Here is a 20,068-nt window from a genome sequence, read left to right as displayed (position 1 = left end):
TATCTTTGTTATGCTGATAGATGGTGCATTTGCCAACAAAAGGAAGATTCTGAGTTGTTGAATTATCAATCTTCAAAGTCAGATACTTCATCTTCTGGTGAAAGGACCAGCTCCTCATTGTCATCTCCAGTGTTGCCTTCAGGACAGAGATCTTCGGGCAGACAATTTCATATCATCCATCCACGACCTCCCATCCTTCATGAGGTTACTGTTCAGTGAAGGGTTGGTCTGCGTCTGCCCACAGGGAGTTCTTGATGTTGCTCGTGGCCCGAAGGCTTTCTCAAATTGCTTCCTTCTTGCTATGTCAATGCTGCTTTCGGACGGGAAGCAGTACAATGCGCATGTAAATTACTCCAGGGAGGCCACTGTTTCAGTGATGTCTGGTTCAGCTAAACCGGCAAAAGCCTTCCCGAACACCTGACTCTCCTCCACAAGTGTGAATGGTCTTCCTTTCCCAGCTTTTACAATTGATGATGTATAATCGCACCATGTAAATGAATGCAGACCAGGTAAAGGGGCGCACATGCCATGCCCAATCTTTTTGGCTCTTGCTGTGATGTTGGTGACCTTCTGCCAACATCTATACTGTCGTTGCATGTCTATGCCAGTGATAAAGCAGTATAACTGCAATATCAGTGTCAGATGCCCTGACAACAGTATTGCCACCTACTGCACCGTCAGATGTCGTTTCCATGTGAAGGCAAACTCTTGTATCCCCTTCTTGGTGATTCGTTGCCAACGAATCAATCACATCCTGGATGACTTTACCACCCTGCACATGAAAATGATGACATGTACTGTCTTGATTGACAAACTGGTCTCGTTATCCAATTGTGTGCATATTCAGGCCTTTTCCCATTCAATGACCAAAACGGCTGGCAGCTGGCTTTTGAAGGAAGCAGATTTTAAGGCGTCGGATAATTTCTTTGGCCTGGCTTGCTCTGGACCTGTGATTTTGTACACTGTGTCTTGGGCTCCTTTGGTCCCCCTTTCAAGATCTTTTATTGATGGTGTCTTGTGTCAAACACAAGGTCCACTTGCCTGGGAGACAATGACATAATCTGTACCAGAAGCATTCTTGCCAGTTCCCCATATGTAGCAGGCATATTTCATGTATCATGCCATTTGTGTGACATAGAGCTAGTGGCACTGGTGTTAGGGGATGTTAGGGGATAGGTCAATATGTGCGGGAAATATAACTTTTTCTGGTTCGCGAGAACAAGAAGGCACCCCATGAGATCCCGAGTACATCAAAGCTCTGCAATCTTGCGGTCAGTTGATCGTCGACTGCGCATTCGGCCTCAAAGTTCCTAAGCTTGACTTTTTTATTGGCTGCTCAAATTTGGAAGGATTAGCAATACAGGCATCGATTAACTCCTTGTACCTGGCTTTACCAACCAGTTGCACAGACAAGAGACTTTCTTGGACCGCCCCAGTGGCAGCTTTGCCTGTGTGGATGTAAAAAAGAGCATCGCTGGTCTTATCCTGGAAAGGATTGCAGGATTCTTCTATCTGACGAACCACTTTTTGCATGCCACTTCTATCCCTCTTGATCCTGCAAGGACGAATGTCTGCAGCAACTGAGTCTGGGCCATCAAGTCCAACTATGGCCTGAAGAGTGCTTATCAGTGCTGCCCGTGTTGACCTTGTCATCATCCATCGAAGTCTTGCATGGTAATTGTTAGTTGCTGCCGATAAACCTGTCAATCTGGCGGCTGCATCAGCATACACTGTCTGTTTGAGTACCAAACCTACTGGACACCTAGAGCAGTGGTTGTCACCTCACCCATTTGAAGGCACCCTTCTCTAATAATGTACGTAGTCCAGGATAAGTTTCATCGAACATGGAAAGTTGTGGTTGATGAAGAAAACGACTTTTTGATAAATTGGAAAGATTGTACTTAAATTGACACAGAAAATGTGGTAATTAGCAGATTAATGTAACTGTGTATCGGAGTCAAAATTTTCAGTTTCGCATGACGAGGATTACTTTACGCACAATCTAGGTTTTGCTGCAATGTGAAATCGTTCATGATATTACTGAGCTTTCTCATTCATAAATTACTTTAGGACACGAAGCTCATAGAGATTAATTTCAAAAGTTGGCCCCTACTGTGCTCAGAGCCGTGTGCTGTAAACTACACATTTTTGATGGTTTTTGTACATGCTTCTCCTTGACCTTTTAATTTTGGGAAAGCTTAATCAAACTAGCTAGTCCATAGCTTAGCACCAATATGACATGCGATGTTCTATATCTATAAGAAACTGAAACCGGAGAGAGAATATGGCGTATAAGGAATACTGGTGCCTTCTGCCTTTAGGTGACAGTTGATCTACACAAGTATGGCCAGTTGCAGAGGATTTAGCGCTTGGATAAGTGAATGTAATGATGATAATAATATAGCCCATGGTATTCCATTTTGTATTATGCACAATACGTAGGTTATACACAAAAAGTTATATTACGTGTTTTGCCCTTGCCCAACGTGTATATACACTGTATTGCAAAAATGCATCTCCCCAACTCAAAGTACATCTTGACAAATAGTTCGCGGTACCCGCCACTACACCTGATTCGGACCGGCCAGAAGACCCCCGGCAAGCTTGGTGATCGAGTGGTTAAGACGTCTGCACTATATTATAAACAGTGTATACTCAGTGCTTGTCCGACAGCTTGCGTAAACAATCACAAGCTTTATACTCGGGTGGGACTCAAACCCACGCTTGTGAATTTTTTGCAAGCTGTCGGACAAGCACTCAGAACATGGATGTACACTGTTATAATTATACTTTAGGTGAGGGCAACCCCCCAAAATAACTTAACATCTTCCCAACGCAAAGTACATCTTGAACTTGTACACGGAATTGACAGTTAAGACAATAAAGCTTTGGTTCAGTTGGCGATTGAGACGTAAACTCTTGGCCTCCATGCTCGGGTTCATTCTAAATGTAGGCCATGACATAAATTCTATTTAATACGTCAATCTAAGTCAAGTCCAAAGTTTGCGCCACGCCATGTTTGAACGCTTATCCACACGTTTACCAGTATCGTTGCTACGTATCAGTTGTAGATCGAATACAGGCCTACGTGCTGTACCACACGGTGATATCTCCTACCGTGAGTAATCGTGTTTACTGCATGAGGGGCACTTTTACTCTCCGTGTTCCTGTTTTCTCATGAATTTGCCTTGGATTTTGAAAAGCTTCGATATTTGTCAGATGTCTTTAAGATTGTCTTTCGATCTTGAAAACCCATCGCATTTTCACGCTCACTTATAATTGCAATTAATGAATTTACTACAGAACCAGCGATATACCACGAAAGCCACATACAATACGAAAATTATTCCATTGTAGAGAACGTACCATACATGTATTTTTCGTTAAGTCCCAAATGCATCCGGTTGCCGTATTGTGTGTGGTCAATGACCCAGCACCTTTCTTATACGAAGAAGATTTCCTTTCAGGTCGATTGTGTTGTTGGCAAACTGAAACAGGCATTTCAGCACCATGACCCAAACGATGGCTGCCAACGGCATGGCGAACGGAGTTATCTCACAGCAGGCCCCATACGCACTGGGGCGGCCAGCCGGTCCAACCGCCAAAACGCCCCACGGAGTTCCTTGTCTGCTTCTAGTGTCCGTCTTCCAACTGATCCTCGGAGTTCTCTGTGCCTTGCTCGGAATCGCTGCTGTCGTCATGGAGAACTTCATATATTTTACAGGATATCCCATTTGGAGTGGTGTGCTGGTAGGTGAACGTTTTACATGCCCAAAACCCCTTGCTGAATAAAGCAGGCTTCTTTAACTGCGTGAGACGTTAATTAGGGGCCAGCTTACACTTTGAGAGAGAATTTGTGGCCCCCAAAGACCCGGCAGAGCCACCCCAACCCATGCAAATTTTTCCCGGTAGTGACTACACTGTATTTTCGTATCATGCCGAAAAACAGGCTTAAGTTTGTTTTCCGCTGATGTCGTCTTGTCAGTTTGACACCAGTTTTATTCAATTAGGCCATACCGTTATCTCGAATATTTTCCAGACAGAAACTGCAACAAGAAGAAGCCAATAAATACAGTCATTGCCTTTTGGCTTCGTTGCCACACTCACTTTGCAGTGTATGTATAGACTGACATGAGTGAGACCCCAAACAATGTCCATAAGATGAAACCCTTTATTTTTTCTGACTGAGCTAAAGATGAACTCAATTGGATGTCTTTGTGCGGAAAGTTTCAAAAGATCGGTAATTAGCTCTATGCTTGGAGGCAGAATTCACCACTCACTTGACATCAGGTCATCAGCCAGCCACACAAGCACCGACTATTCAAAGTTACCCTCCCGCTGGTCAGAAATTGATGAAAAGCTCGAAATTTGGTTTGGTCAGTATCGAAAGATGTCCTTCTCATCCTAATGGACCTTGTTCACGAGGAAGCCATTTTCATCATGTTCCCTGAATCTATCTAACCCAATGCAATCTATCGAAGTGGGGTAGTGTCAGACTATCTTGGATCCCATGCATCACGTTTGTATTTCAATTATTATTACCTGGCCCTCACATGACACAATACGATTATAATTATATATGTATCACTTCTACGTTCATTTTGCTGTTAGAAACTTCGTTTAGGATTGGGTGGCATCGTAGGTTGAACTCCTGTCTGTCTTCTTTCATTACTAGTTTTTCTGCATAACTGGAATTCTGGGAATCGTCACTGCGTGCTCAAATAGGAACAAATGCTTGGTAAGACAACCTTTTACGTGTATTTTGCATATCACTGCCGAGGTGAACAAAGTACTTCTCTTTGCTTAAGTGTATTGATATTTGACTGTTGTCGATAAAGTAACACAGGACTGTTTACATTGAACAGCTGCATCTAAAGAGACACCCTTCCACCAAGAAAAAAATCATGTAAATTTAAAAGACCTTGCAGCCATGGGTACCAACGATTTCCCATAATGTACTTGCAGGCAAGTTCACGGTTTAGCGTAAAAGTCCGTTAACTTCTCCTTCAAAGTTGTAATTATAAAACTGCGATCGTGTAAAAGTCTATGGGAAATCACTGGCACCCATGTCTGCCAACTGATGGGCTTAGTGCGCGTTCCCTCATTATAACCCCGATCGTAATTTGAAAATTACGCTAATAGGGGTATTCAGACCGAATAAAATGTGTGATAAGACAGTGATTTCAATTTTTTCTATAATAATTTTGTTATTTTGGCGCAGATCATCGCCTTCATGGTCATGTCAATCCTGGCTTCGATTGACGCTGGTTTGATGTTGATTCCATCGATCGGGGGTGCAGCCAGCGAGCAGTTCGATCCAAGTTGCACAAGATATTACGAAAACTACCCTAACTACCAATACTACTGCGCCGTTTCCTGGGTACGAATACGACATTGCACCTGGGCCCAATTTAACTTTAAAAAGTTGTTTTGGTTTGATAATAATATATCTTTTTATTCATTGCTTTGCATGGCCAGGTTTCATGGACGGATACAGGATGTTTTGCCGGGGTTACGTACGTTGTGTAAATTAGTGCTCGTTTTAACCCTTTGTTGCGTCGTTAACCGTATTCGCAAAGTAAGACCCACAGATGGTTTGTGCTTTGGAAGGGGTCTTCCAACATTTGGATGTAGGGGCAGAAAGGCAATTAGCCAGGAGGGCTAAACCCCCTCTGGATCCGCGCCTGAGTTTAGATTGCCTCAGTTGGGGCAGGTTGGGCTTGGACAAGATTGGCAAAGTTTATCCGATTCGAGCAAAGACGATTTATGACTACACAGCGGTCACGAATCTGTCACTTGAGTTTCGTAAGGTCGGTAACAAGCCAGAACATGTCAGCACTCTGCTTGGAAACATCGACGTTACTCGCAAGGACAATAACAGAAACTGCGCATCCATTTTGAAATGTTTTGGATAAACCTGGCTGCGCAAAGCACTGATTGATGATGGGCGAAATGTGATTGAACACTGCAGATTTCTCCCGGCACTTTTACTTCTAACCCATCAATTAGTTATCCAGGAGTGAAACAGAGGTGGTTAGCATTATTTTCTACCTCATCTGACTATCTTGCTTGGTTCTTCGACCAACCTACAGGAAGCCCGCATGGCCGTGGATATCGTAATTGCAGTGGTCGCCCTTGCGGAGATGGTATTTGCCATTGTGGGATCCGCCTGCAGCTGCTACGGCCTATCCAAAGCAGTGTCATACACTGCTCCAGACACGGTACGTTCAAAATGCGCACACGTCACCAGTTTGTGTGTTTTGGAGGCTATAGTAATGTATTTTTTACAAACTTCCAGTAGACCACAACCCCCCCCCCTCAAAAAAAATGACGCTTACGCTTTTTTGCAATAAATGCAGCACCTTAATATTTGAAGGTCAGTGCAATATAATTTTAATGCATTTCTTGTTAAGTGCACTATATTACTGTGTCTCGTTTTGTAGTTAGTCGGAGTTTTTCAAATTGACGTTTTGTCAGACATTTGAATGACTTGAGCTTACTCTATCACAGTTTACACATTTGTTCGGAATCTGACGGTTTTACATTTGTGAACCAAACAGGCTGTCGGTAAATTTGTCTTTCTTGGTCGGTCGTGTCACCCTGCTCAACAAATTTCACTGTTGTCTGCAGGAGTTACACCTAACAAACAAGTTAAACCCTTCTGTTGGACACTATTTTTTTGACATAACCTAATCATTATTTTAAAAAGGAAACACTTCATTTTGTCAGGAGATGCAGGTTCGTTATGTGCCACAACAGCAACAGCAGCGGGTTGTTACTCGGTTTGTTCCTGTCATAAACACACAGCAGCAACAGCAACACCAACCACTTCAGTTGCAAGCGGTGCCTGGACCAACGGCTGTTCCAGGTAGGCTCTTACATTAGATTAAGCTAACTTGTTCTGGCAAGTTAAAACGGAATCGGTTGTGTGTGTGGTGGGCATGGCTTTATGAACTAAACTATAGTTAGGCCTGTGGGTCCGAGCTGGACCAAAAGAGGGCGCGATTTTCCTAGCAACGGAGGCTCCTTTGCTAGGAAATTCACTTCACTTTAGGAAATGCACAAGTTTACTTGAGCGTCGCTACTAACCAAAAGGAACACTTCCGACAAGGACGGCTCTTTTCAACCGATGAGGGGGTGCTTTTACTCATTGCAGTAAAGTGTCCCTTTCAAAATTGGACTTGTGGCTCATCACCTCTGTCATTGCGCATGATGTTACTTTTGACGTGTAATAAAACCGAATTCCAGAATATTTTGGAAGTATATTTTTCATTATAGGACAATTCAAAATCAGGCAGCTAAATTAATATCTGATGTTTTCCTTTACTTGAGCAGGAGGATACCTGGTAAGTTCTCCGCATGTCGGACAAGGCCTGCCTCCAACCCAACCCGTCGGGGTTGCTTCCCAGCAAGCAGGTCTCCCCCAACAGCATTCGGGCCGAAGCACTCCCCTGCTCAGCGTCTCCCAACAGCATTCAGGGCGGAGCACCCCTCAAATGGTTTACGCTCCACAGCCGGTCGGTGCTCCTGTTGCTGGGTCCCCTCAGCCAATCTTGATGTGTGCTCAACCGCAAGCTTTAGCCAAGACAGAGGCTGACAACCAGCGATCTGGGGTACCAGTCCAGCAAGCAGGTAGCGTTCCACAACAGATCGGCTTTGGTTACCAACACGGAGGCTCAAGTTCCCAACAGTCCGGTGGTGCCGTTCAGCCGATAGGAATGGGTCCTGGACAGTTTCAGATGGGAACCCAAAAGGCTGGTGTTGGGTCCACGCAGGTAGGAATGGGTGCCCCACAGCTTGGAGTCCCTCCCCAGGACATAGCTCCTCAACCACAAGGCTTCCCCCCTGTCCAACCAGACATTGCCGCCGAAGGCCGCGACCCACAGCCGGCAGCCTTCCCGACGTCCGATAAGAAGGAGAGGGACGACCCGGACCAAGAGTTTGGTGAGCTAGAAATGGCCATGGGAGGAGACGAGCAATACGACGATGACAAACAATTCCTCATCGAAACAGAGTAGATTCTGTATTCGTATAATATTTTGTCGTAACATTGGCGTAAGTTGGGTACATGCTGGAAGGTTAATAATTATTAGACCCCCGTTTAGAAATGTGAAATACCACCTTCATAAAGGCTATGTCGCCGCAGCATTGTAAAATGTTGAACCATGGTTCCAAAGGTCCAATGCATGTGTCATGTACATGTAGTTTTGTCGCTTAGGCTATTATAAATATGCGTATAAATGTTGCATAAATATCATAGAATTTGAGAAAGTTATTCTTGGTGTTATTATTAAAAAAAATCACAAAACCCGTCAAGCTGTTGACTTGAAGAGGAAAGAAATGAAGAAAAACAAATTGATAATAACTAATAAATAATAACTAACAATAACAATACATTTATAAAGCGCCAAATCCATGAAAATGCTCCAAGGCGCGGATACAAAGTACAATATACAATAAACACAATACAAACAGAGCAATCTATAAAATTAAAACGGTATGATGATTAAAAGATAGTAACTACAATCATAAACATTAAGTTACTTACGTACATGCAATAGTTAAAACCACGCAAGTATATGCATAAAGCTACATTCATGTAACATCTAACATCATACATCAAACTTAATCCTTCAGTATGAATATGCCTCTTCAAAGAGAATAGTTTTCAATTTACGTTTGAAGTCATTGAGGTTTCCAATCTCCCTCTGAGGTTTTGTCCAATTTATTCCAACATTTAAGTTGGTGCTACAAAAGAAAAGCAAAACAAAACTACAGAATTTTGTTTTTTTTGTACATCTTAATCTAGTTTGATCAGGTGATAATCGTGTGCTTCGGACTGGGGTTAAACTGACAGCAAGACCATTTAGACATTTAAACCCAAGAAGACAGACTTTATACTCAATTCTGTAACTTATGGGAAGCCAATGTAGTTTAAAACAAAATTGGAGTGATATGTTCAGTTTTCTGTGTACCTGTTAACAGTCTGGCAGCACAATTTTGAGTATGTTGTAATGGATTAAGAGTGGATTTAGGCAGCCCAGCAAACAATGCATTACAATAGTCGATACGGGACATCATTAACATAACAATAATAGGATAATTAATGTATTATTTAATTTTGCGGATATTATGCAAATGACAGAAAGCATTTCTAGATATTAATCGAATATGATTCTGCATGTCTAAATTCTGGTCCATAATGACCCCCAGATGCTTCAATTTGTCAACAGCTTCAATTTGGTAATCTCCAACAGGTGTATAAACTTGAGGGATTTTTTTTTCAAAATCAAAGGAGTTCCAATAATGTAAATATAGGTTTTTATCAGTGTTTGCCTTCATGTAATTAGCAGCCATCCAATATTGAATGTCAATTTCTCAACAACGCTCACTTTATTTGAACACCTTGTTTTAGTAGATGAAATAAAGACCATTAAGTCATCTGCATAAAAATGATATGTAAGGCCGTGTTTTCTAATGAGCTGACCTAAGGGGAGTGTATATAAGTTGAAAAGCACTGGCCCTAGCACTGATCGATGCGGAGCTCCATGTTCTAACGGATACTCTGAGAATCCACACTGTCCTTCTCTAAAAACTACACCAATATAGGATTGAATCAACACAGAGTATTTAGATCCATGGTCGGATTCTGATATAATAAAGCCTACTTACTAATTCTTCTTTTTATCTGTTTTGCAACTGAATAACAACAGAGAGTTGGGTTGGAATGGCACAAAGATAAAGACAAACGTCCTTCAGCCGTCGTAGGCCAGATTGCCTAACAGGCACATGCATTATGCCCATGGACATTATGTATCTTACATAGTTTTAACGGTTGTGTTTCGCCTGGAACTTTTGATTTTGGGAAAGCTTAATTCAAACCAGCCAGTTCATTGCTTCGCAGCAATATAAGATTCGAGGCTCTAGTTGCTGCGACATTAGTACTTGAAACTGAGTTGAGTATATAACCTGAGGGATACAGGTACCTGTACTGCCAAGAGGGGGCACTTCATCCTACCCTAGCTTTACAGGTATATATGGGAAGTCCACCGTAGAACATTAGCTCTGGAATTAAAATGAAGGCGATGATAATGTAGCAAAGTAGATTTCATGATGCAGTCAAAGCCGAGCCAGACCCCCCCCCCGGGGGACAAAATAAGCCGGGTCCCCTGTCCGCTTTTGCATTAACTTAGTTCACCATTCACAATAAAGCAGCTGCTCAGAGAAAGAAAAATCCTCAATAAAATGGCCCTGTCCATACAAACAGTCCCCCTTTAAGACACCTAATTTTTTCACTCTGGTTGATTAAAGAAAGAAATTCTCATCTTTTTTGGGGGGGGGCGTGCTATGGCCCCACGTTGCTCCCCCCGCCCTTGGTTGTGTTATACATAATTCATAGTTCACACACAACACGTTTGACAAGACAACAAACCTTTGGTTCAGCGGCATTGGTGTATCCAGAGGGGTGGGGCTGCAGGGGAACGTGCCCCTCCCCCGTGGACTTTTTTTGCACAGAGAATACTTACAGGTGACGTAGGAAATAAAATTAATCGGTGTATTTATTTATCAAATATTTTAGCACCATATAACTAAGGCAACCACCACCACGAGATAAAAGCAATTAAGGATGTCGGGACCGTGGCTAAGGCTGTTGATTTTTTTTTCTCCCCAACATCATGTTCAATGGGCCCGAAGCCGCATTCGCTTTTGAATTTCCCCCACCAAATGCTGGATACGCCGTTGTTCACTCGTCGTAGAACCCTGAAATCCTGGCCTCAATGGTCATTTTTATTCTAAATATAGGTTATGAAAGAAATTCCATTAAATATTGACAAATCTACGTCAAGTTCAAAGTCTGCATCACGCCATGTTTGAATGCTTAACCTCAGCTCGTGCCAATGTAGTTCGCTATCTGGCAGTACAAGCCTACTTGCGATAACGGCGAAAACTCCCACTGTAAAGACGTCAGAGTTCGTAAGTAAACTTGCTTTGTTTGGCGGAACTTTCTTTAAAAATTGTTGTCTTTAGTCATGAATTTATTTTTCCTTTTGAGCAGTTTCAATTTTTTTTCAGATATTTCGATTTCCAAACCTACTGAGCTCTTATGTAAAAAAAAATTGCAATCGATGTACTCCAGGGCTTATGATGTAGCAGAAATGGCACGCACACGATGTGGACTTTTCTGGTGGAAGTACTTCAATAACGGACAAAACGTAACAGGAGACTGTATTTTGCGTGTTCAAATCCAACCAAAATACACACCTAGCTCCTCTTCTACACGCAAACATTTCCTTTTCAGGTCGATTGGGTAAAAAAAAATTGAAAAAAGTAACGACACATACAAGCATCTCAGCATGACGCAAATGATAGCTGCCAACGGCGTGGCGAACGGAGCGTTCTCACAGCAGGCCCAATATGCAGTGGGACAGCCTACCGATCGAACCGCCAAAACGCCCCACGGAGTTCCCTGCCTGCTCCTGGTGTCCATCTTCCAGCTTGTCCTTGGAGTTCTCTGTGCCTTGCTCGGAATCGCTGTTGTCGTCATGGAGAACTTCATATATTATACAGGATATCCCATTTGGAGTGGGGTGCTGGTAGGTGAACGTTTTACACTCAAAACCTCGCAGCATTTTAAAGTATACAGTCAGTTACATCTTCAACGGAATGAAGGGAGGGGCTAGAATGCACCCTTATGGATTTTTTTTAGCCCCAACCTGTGCAAATTTTCCCCGATAGGCCTACACAGCATTTTCGTATCGTGCCGAAAAGCAGGCCGCATATCGTCCTGTCATTTTAACACTAATGTTTTAAATTTATGGCATGCCGTTCTCTCGTTTTTGTCCGATACAAGGCAAGTATTAAAAGCTAATAAACAATCGCCACAGTCAACTTTGCAGTGTTTGTACGGCTGACATGAATGAGACCCTAAACAGTGTCCCTAACAACGAAAACCCTCTTCCCGACCAAGCTGAGGATGTACCCGATGAGATGTCTTTGTGCGCCAAGTTTCATCCGATCAGTCGAGGTATAGCCGTATTCGTGGATGCAGAACTTGCCCCTCAGTTGTCATAATGTCATCGACTACTTAAAAAACCACACTTTTCAACGTTAACTGAATCTATAACTGCTCAGTTTTTGGTAAGAATTCACGAAACCTCTATCAAAAGAAGTCAAGCAACTCTTCGCAATAATTCTTCCATTTAATCTATCAAATGGGGCTGTGCCAGCGTATGTTTGGTTCCATGCCTCATTATTTTTATTTTATTTTATTTTAATTTATTTTATTTTATTAATGTTGCTGAAAAAAATTTGCTCTCAATTCAACATGATCGATCTGTGAATAAGGACTTACCTCAAATCTGGTCCGGGACAACTTGAGGACAAATTGCGGACAGCTATAGCAGCTGAATATTGAAGGCTTGATCCTGAACAACTTTCCCGCAATCTTCCCAGAATGAAGTTACCAGTATTTGTCGAAGGGAGAATCTCAGATCTCATTTCATTTTATGCTGATGAATCAGGTGGACTTGTCTTACATTTCAGCCATGTGTACATAAAACTTTCTAACCTTACAATTTCCAGAATTGAATTTAGAACAAGGGCCATGAGGCACCACAACTTGTATATTTAACAAGTGAGTGATGCAGATAATTAAAATAAGGGGAACAAAGTCTATAAAGTCTATAAAATTTCCAACCAATGATTCAGTCTTCAACACTGAACAGAGAGAGGAAGCCATAGCGTGTTGAACGATCCAAGGTCAGTTTTTGGAAACCACAAACCACTTAAACACTGACCACCTGTTAATTAAATACCCTCTGGTGTGTAAACACAGTCCTTCATAATAGTGGCCTGCTAATAAACTTCCTCACCAACTTTTCCTGAAATGCACAACTTTTTCCACTGTAGCCGCAATTAGTCGTAACTTTTCTCAGATGAGATTTGAAATGACTCCTATGGTCAAGGGTTTCGCTACTGTTTCGGTCTTGCGAGGTTCTCATATTGTGATTCATTCGAAAGAGCAAATATACAATTATGTATCACTTTATCCGACTACCGTTTGCTATTAAAGGGGCTATGTAATAGAAACATTAAATGAAATTGTACTAAAGACCCTTGAAATTGCACCTATCGATAAACCTTATTGTAAATTATTATTGTTTCACTATTTTATCCAGATTTTGGAGCTTTTCTGTTTTATGCTAATCCTCATTTGCATATTAAAGAGCAAAACTATGCTGCTTTTAGAAACTTTGTTGACTGATAGAGGTGGGTTGTCATATCGGGTGGCATGTAAAGGATGAACTGCTTTCTATCTTCTTTCACTAGTTCTTCAGTATAACTGGAATTCTCGGGATAGTCGCTGCATGTACGAACAGAAACAAATGCTTGGTAAGACCGCGTGCATTCTAGATTTTATGTACTTAACTGCTGAGTTGAACAAAGTGCATTCTCTTTTCTTAAGTGTATCGTTTTATTTGACTGTATTTGACTGATAAAGTAACACTGAGCTTCACTTTGGATAGATACATCATGAGAAACGCCATTCCACAAATAAAAGAAGAAAAATAGTATAAATTTACAAAATTCACGTTGCAGCCGTGGGTACCAAGGATTTCAAGTAAATGTACACCTGCAGCAGCCCCGCCGCCAGCTTCAGGCATTAAGGAGCCACAGTATCTGCTGGGGGACCACATCACAGGAACATTTTTCATGCTTATGCTTTTACTTTTGCTTTTTACTTACGGGGGGCAGCTTCCTGCCAGGGAAGCGGCCCCCTCCCGGCGACAGGCCCGACTTACAGGCAAAAGCAAGGCTTGGTTTCTCGTAAAAATATATACCATTAACTAAATTTGTAATTACTGTAATTGTGCAAACAGGAAAAATCAGTTTCAAATACAGTGGCTGAACGGGTCTCTGCTAGTGCAAAGCATGAATTTTCTGTGCCTTCTGTGTTCAGCTTCTCAACGAAATTGGCTTATTGGATGTTTTACAAACACCAGGTCTTTTTGGCAATGGAATGGGACGTTTGATAAGATAGTCATGCCAATTGTTGTTTGTCTAAACATTTCTTATTTTAACCCAGATCACTGCCTTCATGATCATGTCAATCCTGGCTTCGATTGACGCTGGTTTGATGTTAATTCCATCGATCTGGGGTGCAGCCATCGAGGAGTCCGATCCAAGTTGCACAAGACATTATGAAAGTTACTTCTCCTACTTCTACTGCGACGTTGCCTGGGTATGAATGCTATACTACATTTTGCCCCAATTTATATAATAAGGTCGGCGTTACGTTATTTTTGAGACGTTTGCTACCAGTATGCATCATTCGGTTTATTAACGTGCTTTGCGTTGCCAAGTGTCCGAGCAGATCCAGGACTTTGCAGCAGGTTTGCGCGAGTGGTGTGGGAAGAGGGATTTTTTTTCGTACAATGGGTGGTGTCGATATATCGGTGAAGCCATACATTGTTCTTGCACACAAAATAAGACACCTGTGTGGTATATGCTTTTTGATATACTTAGATACATAGGCCAAAAATGCAATCAGCAGGCAATGGGAGTGTTTGACCGCCTGCACCCCCCATAAATGGATCCACGCCTGCATTTGAATTTGATTTAATTTGGTTCGGTTGGGGAAGGGTTGGGCTTAGGTTTTGGTTTGGACGAGCGCAGCAAGGATTCGTTGATAGCCCAACGGTCGCAAACAATTATTTAGTCTTTAAAAGGTAACAAGTCAGAATTTGACGGTACAAACCAACAACCATTAAGAATGCCTCTTTGCGTTAATCAATTGTAACCACTTGAAATTAAACACTTTTCAAGAAGTACACATGTCTCGATGTTCAGAAAGTGTTACCACTATAAAAGTGTTTATGTGTCTTGGATATTAACTCCCAAATGTGTCTTTGTGTTTAAATTTTCAGCACATCTGCTTGGCTTTGTTTAAAACAAAGACATATTCACCTAAAACCGTGCTTAAGTTGGATTAGTAAAATCACAACGTGTTCGTAAAGTGCTACCAGAGAGACGCTTAAAAGACGTTAAAACATCACACTAGGCTTTTTTTAAATGTTGTCAGCAACCTGCTTGGAAAAGTCGACATTAGTCAGTGTCCAGGACGAGAAGGGGAACATTTTGCAATTTTTGGGCCATGGTGCGAAACACTGTTGTGATGAACAACGCGTAGGCCTATATCATGGGCGAAATGTGTTTGAACATTAATGATTTTGCCGGTGCACTTTTACACTGGGAAACAGAGGTGGTAAGCTTATTTTCTACCTCACTATACTTTCTTTATCGGTTTTTCGACCAACAGGAAGCCCGCCTGGCTGTGGATGCCGTGATTGCAGTGGTCGCCCTTGCCGAGATGGTATTCGCCATCGTCGGATCCGCCTGCAGCTGCTACGGCCTATCCAAAGACATTCCCAACTCAGCTCCAGACACGGTTCGTTCGATGAGGTTAACCACAAAATGGTGGATAATGTTCTCAAAACGTCATTAGTCCTTTAAATATCTTTATTTCAGATGCTTTCAGGTACAGATGTAATCTGAATCTGGCATATTTATGCATGGTGCATATAGCAGGCAGTCAGTAAACTTGTCCCTCTTGGTTGGTCGTGTCCTCTTTTCAGCAAATTTCACTGTTGCCAACCAGGGGGCAATGCTCTACAATGTGAAAACCGTTTTTGCTAATTACGTAATTAAAAAAAAATTGCCAAAGGCATGGAGGTAGGAAATGCATGCCAAATGCAATCACCTGCCATCTAATCCTACCTCTATTCGTGCTAAACGACCTGTTTAGTCACCTTTAATAATGTCAGGGTTTACCCTCAGCAGGGAAAAAAGTCGATCCGGCCTCTGGCAAGAAATGAGACCGAGGGATACCCCCCCCACATGTCCAATTGCAACACTCACTCTAGACTACGGTTACCTAACACATTCCCCCAGATATCTGAAAAGATTTCCTCAGCTTCCAGTGAGACTATGGCCAACACAAAGCGAGGGGGAGGCCTCTCCGTCTCATATCTTGCTTCTTATCAGGCCAAGAGCCATTCAACCGTGTATAAACATCTTGGCTACGTGCCCCCATGGGATTACTTACACAGATGGTGCCTGGCAAATAGGGGCCTGTCGTTTACCTAGTGAAGGGTGCCGGGTCTCTGATGTTTGCAGACACATGTCTGAGCTTTTTCATCGTGGTGGTGGTGGTGGGGGGGTGATTGTAGCTTGGCGTTTGAGGGACCTTAGCTTGGCTGTTGTGGGACCCCACCCCTGAAATCCAGCTGGACTGGAAAAAAAACGTACTCGCCCTGCAGTTTACAGGGGACACCAGCTGATCAATTTAAACGCTACTAGAAAGGAATTTGGGCTCCAAACCACAATAGTACTAGTAGTAGCATAGTAGAGACCATTGACGCATTCATGGTACAAAAAAAAATTGAAAATGCAGCGCAGGGCTACACATTTTTGCACCTAGCGAACAAGTTAACAAGTTAGCCGCTACTGTCGGACACTGTATTTCACTGAACGTTATCATGATTTCTTAAAACAACTTTGTCAGGAGATGCAGGTTCGTTATGTGCCACAACAGCAACAGCAGCGGGCTACTCAGTTTGTTCCTGTCATAAACACACAGCAGCAACAGCAACACCAACCACTTCAGTTGCAAGCGGTGCCTGGACCAACGGCTGTGCCGGGTACGGCCTCTCGCTCAAGCTATTTTGTTCTGGCAAATGAATTTAGAAATTTGGAATTGTTTGGGAGTACGAGGTAGCATGCGATTCTATGAACTGAACTCTTACTTGAACCACACAGGTAGGCCTCTAAAAGTGTCCGACTTTCAAGGTTGGACTTCTGTCACGCCTCTGTCGCTGCCCATGCATCATTCCTTCCCTTTTCTGTGGTGTAACAAACCAGTTACTTTTGACGTGAATAAAACCGAATATTTTGAAGTATATTTTGCATTGTAGGACAAGTCAAAATCTGCCAGCCCTTTTTAATGTCCGATATTTCCAATTTTACTTGCTCAGGAGGATACCTGGTAGGTTCTCCTCATATCGGACAGGGCCTGGCTCCAACCCAGCACCTCGGGCTTGCTTCACAGCAAGCAAGTCTCCCCCAACAGCACTCGGGCCGAAGCACTCCCCTGCTCAGCGTCTCCCAACAGCATTCAGGGAGGAGCACCCCTCAAATGGTTTACACCCCACAGCTGGTCGGTGCTGCTGTTGCTGGGCCTCCCCGACCAATCTCGATGAGCGCTCAACCGCAAGCTGCTGCCAAGACAGAGGAGGCTGACCGCCAGCAATCCGGGGTTCCAGTCCAGCATGCATGTAGGCGCGTTGCGCAACAGATCGGGGTTGATTACCAACAGGAAGGCTCAAGTTCCCAACAGTCCGGAGGTGCCCTCCAGCCGGTAGGAATGGGTCCTGGGCAAGTTCAGATGGGAACCCAGCAGGCTGGTGTTGGGTCCACGAGGGTAGTAATGGTAGCCCCGCAGGTAGGGATGGGATCCCCGCTTGTAGGGATCGGTGCCCCACAGCTTGGTGTCCCTCCCCAGGACATGGCTCCTCAACCACAAGGCCTTCCCCGTGTCCAACCGGACATTGTCGCCGAAGGCCGCGACCCACAGCCGGCAACCTTTCCGGCGTCTGATAAGAAGGAGAGGGACGACGCGGACCAAGAGTTTGGTGAGCTAGAAATGGCCATGGGAGGAGACGAGCAATACGACGATGACAAACAACTCCTCATCGAAACAGAGTAGATTCTGTATTCGTATAATATTTTGTCGCCACATTGGCGTAAGTTGGGTACATACTGGAAGGGGAAACATAATGGGGCTCTCATTTTCGCTTCAAGGGGCACCCACACAAGTAAAAAAAATGACCATGGCAAACTAACACCCGATCTTTCTTTGTCTTATATTGTTATCTTAGTGAGGGCACACGGGGGTGCTCAATCAGTGAAGGGGCTAGCCGCCAATACCAGGGGTATTTAGGTACACCGCTGTCTGTCACGTAATTCAGTCTTCTTGATGCTTGTAAACACAATCCTCAAATGAATAAAGGTTATTAAATTTTAGACCCCTTTTAAGAATGTTATATGCCACCATCATAAAGGCTATGTGCCGGTGCATTGTAGAATCTTGAACAATGAATGGTTCCAAAGGTCCAATCAAGGTTCGTGTATGAAGCTCCAGCATCATTGCAATTCATTGTAAATATTCGTTTACAGTTTGAGCGGACCCATTTGTTGACGAAGTTCAATTCCTTGTTTACTTTCAGTACGAATGGCGTCAGTATCTTATTGCCTGTCTCGTGTGCCTCTTCAAACGGGCTGTAAGTGAAAAGGTTAATTTTAATAACTGTTTGCATTGTTTGTACTTCAGGAGAGCTTTCGTTGGATCTATCCATCGATTTTTACATTGTGAATGTGTTAAATTCCAAAGTGCTTTTACGTAATAAAGTGGATTTGAAAACGGGACACTTTTTTATAATTGCTAAAAACGGTTATTAAACCCGAGACTGTACAAAATTGCTATATTTTCATTTAAAAAGAATTTACAAAATTGCAATAATGATTACTTTTGTGTAGCATGCTTTTGTGTTCAGATTTATGTGTGACATGGAGCATTGAAGTTGAAAGAATGAGATAAGAATTAGGGTTTAGAGAAGCATATAAAGCTAGAGCTGACATGATTCTTCCAAACACAAATATGAAGGCCGTTTACGCTGTGCATAATTGCCAATCCACCAATCAGATGGCAGGGATTAACATGCAAATCTGTACAATTAAAGTCTGAGACCTGATTTTGCGCACACTACACAGTAAGTTACAAAGTTTTGAATATTCTATGCACCTTAACAATTCCATTAAGGGAACATAATATGACTGTTTCAAGTGAATAGTATCTACCTTTGTATTACCCAAGTCTGATGGAGATAATAAAGCATATTTGAAGAGAAAATCATCTGTTTTAACTTCAATCGTTTTATAAACCCAAGACTGATGACACATCCCGGAAGGCCGAAGTCGTTTTAAGAGTGTGGAATGAGATGAGGTAACATGCAGAATTTTCTTCGGTCATGTCATTCACGCATTTCCGATATCTGCAGGAGTTGGGGCTTGGCACTGAGGTGTTAATTTGACCTCTAAATTATATAGATGACGTCTTAATGCGCGTCACAGCTTAAATTATACGATACCCCTCTTTATTTTAGGTCAGCCGTCACTACTCCAAACTGCATATAGGAGTGCCGTGTACAAACAATAACATTAATATCTTAACGTATACTACATGTATCGCGCGCACGGTGGGATACTAGTCTTGGGTATAATTGGCCATTCGGCCTGGTCAAGTTTGGCCCTGAGGGAGGCATATCATAGGTTTCCCAACCAATTTCACAAAATCTGTAATATTCAGTTTTAATGTTCAGTCGTTCTCATTGAACAAACCCCCGGCAACTTGATTCGGTTTTATGAGGAGTCATTCCTTTTCACTGTATGAACATTCTTTTTCACAGCTTATACGCAGTCAACTGCGTTATTAATTGTGCATTCAATTCCGTAAGAAATGCCTTAATCGAAGAGTTTGGGAATACTATTTCGCGTATATACCACTTGCAAACAAAATAACTTTTAGACTTTTTCAAACTAGAAAACAAAATTCCGATCAAGACTTTCTATCCTATGAATTCGCCATAGACTTCTGCACAGTTTTGGGTTTCCTTTCGACATTTGGTACGAATGAAGCAAAGAATCTATGTATGAATAAACAGCTGTTCAATTGATTACGGACAAGTATCAGCTGCAAAGGACAAACAGAGAGGGATTGACTTGCGAGAAGAAAGCATAAAATCAGATCAGACTTTTTCCTTATTAACTTATTCCCATTTTCCCATATTTATCTGAATTCTCAGTCTTCAACAAATACATGCAGTGTTATTGCAAATTGATTTCTCGGATTGCTAAGTTGACTTCCTAGAAATTAAAAACAACCACACAACAAGGAGTATTGCATCGTGATTGTTTTTCAAATGGGAAATAGAATGTCCGAGGTTTATTTCGC

At 42.5% G+C, this 20,068-nt stretch overlaps 2 protein-coding genes across 4 annotated transcripts; both read left to right on the top strand.

Annotated features, from left to right (window-relative positions):
* The first annotated feature begins 123 nt into the window (after positions 1-123).
* On the top strand, positions 124-9,453 carry LOC110984657 (uncharacterized). Of its 3 annotated transcripts, none has more exons than XM_022245042.2 (7): positions 124-3,118; positions 3,468-3,750; positions 4,676-4,738; positions 5,222-5,380; positions 6,093-6,221; positions 6,730-6,868; positions 7,336-9,453. In XM_022245042.2, the coding sequence occupies exons 2-7, from the start codon at positions 3,511-3,513 to the stop codon at positions 8,016-8,018; spliced, it is 1,413 nt and encodes a 470-aa protein (XP_022100734.2). In that variant the 5' UTR covers positions 124-3,118; positions 3,468-3,510; the 3' UTR covers positions 8,019-9,453. The 3 variants fall into 3 exon arrangements, with proteins under 3 accessions (XP_022100734.2, XP_022100737.2, XP_022100738.2); XM_022245045.2 differs by having other exon boundaries at positions 3,456-3,750; XM_022245046.2 differs by lacking the exon at positions 124-3,118 and adding an exon at positions 3,123-3,214.
* A 1,404-nt stretch (positions 9,454-10,857) lies between these two features.
* LOC110984618 (uncharacterized) lies at positions 10,858-18,970 on the top strand. The gene is made up of 7 exons (XM_022244976.2): positions 10,858-10,974; positions 11,300-11,594; positions 13,330-13,392; positions 14,087-14,242; positions 15,320-15,448; positions 16,565-16,700; positions 17,034-18,970. The coding sequence occupies exons 2-7, from the start codon at positions 11,355-11,357 to the stop codon at positions 17,762-17,764; spliced, it is 1,455 nt and encodes a 484-aa protein (XP_022100668.2). The 5' UTR covers positions 10,858-10,974; positions 11,300-11,354; the 3' UTR covers positions 17,765-18,970.
* The last annotated feature ends 1,098 nt before the right edge of the window (positions 18,971-20,068 follow it).

The sequence above is a fragment of the Acanthaster planci genome, linkage group LG15 (assembly GCF_054643075.1).
Source record: "Acanthaster planci isolate LZ-2023a linkage group LG15, COTS_SCS, whole genome shotgun sequence".
NCBI lineage: Eukaryota > Metazoa > Echinodermata > Asteroidea > Valvatida > Acanthasteridae > Acanthaster > Acanthaster planci.
The sequence above is the reverse complement of the archived record's forward strand: the minus strand, read 5'-3'. Positions and strand labels throughout refer to the sequence as shown.

Excerpts from the sequence above, each read along its gene's own strand:
- LOC110984657 (XM_022245042.2), top strand. The coding sequence starts at position 3,511 with ATGACCCAAACGATGGCTGCCAACGGCATGGCGAACGGAGTTATCTCA. Across the intron at positions 5,381-6,092 it reads ACTACTGCGCCGTTTCCTGG|GAAGCCCGCATGGCCGTGGA; the intron begins GTACGAATACGA and ends ACCAACCTACAG. Across the intron at positions 6,869-7,335 it reads TGGACCAACGGCTGTTCCAG|GAGGATACCTGGTAAGTTCT; the intron begins GTAGGCTCTTAC and ends TTACTTGAGCAG.
- LOC110984618 (XM_022244976.2), top strand. The coding sequence starts at position 11,355 with ATGACGCAAATGATAGCTGCCAACGGCGTGGCGAACGGAGCGTTCTCA. Across the intron at positions 11,595-13,329 it reads CCATTTGGAGTGGGGTGCTG|TTCTTCAGTATAACTGGAAT; the intron begins GTAGGTGAACGT and ends TTCTTTCACTAG. Across the intron at positions 13,393-14,086 it reads CGAACAGAAACAAATGCTTG|ATCACTGCCTTCATGATCAT; the intron begins GTAAGACCGCGT and ends ATTTTAACCCAG.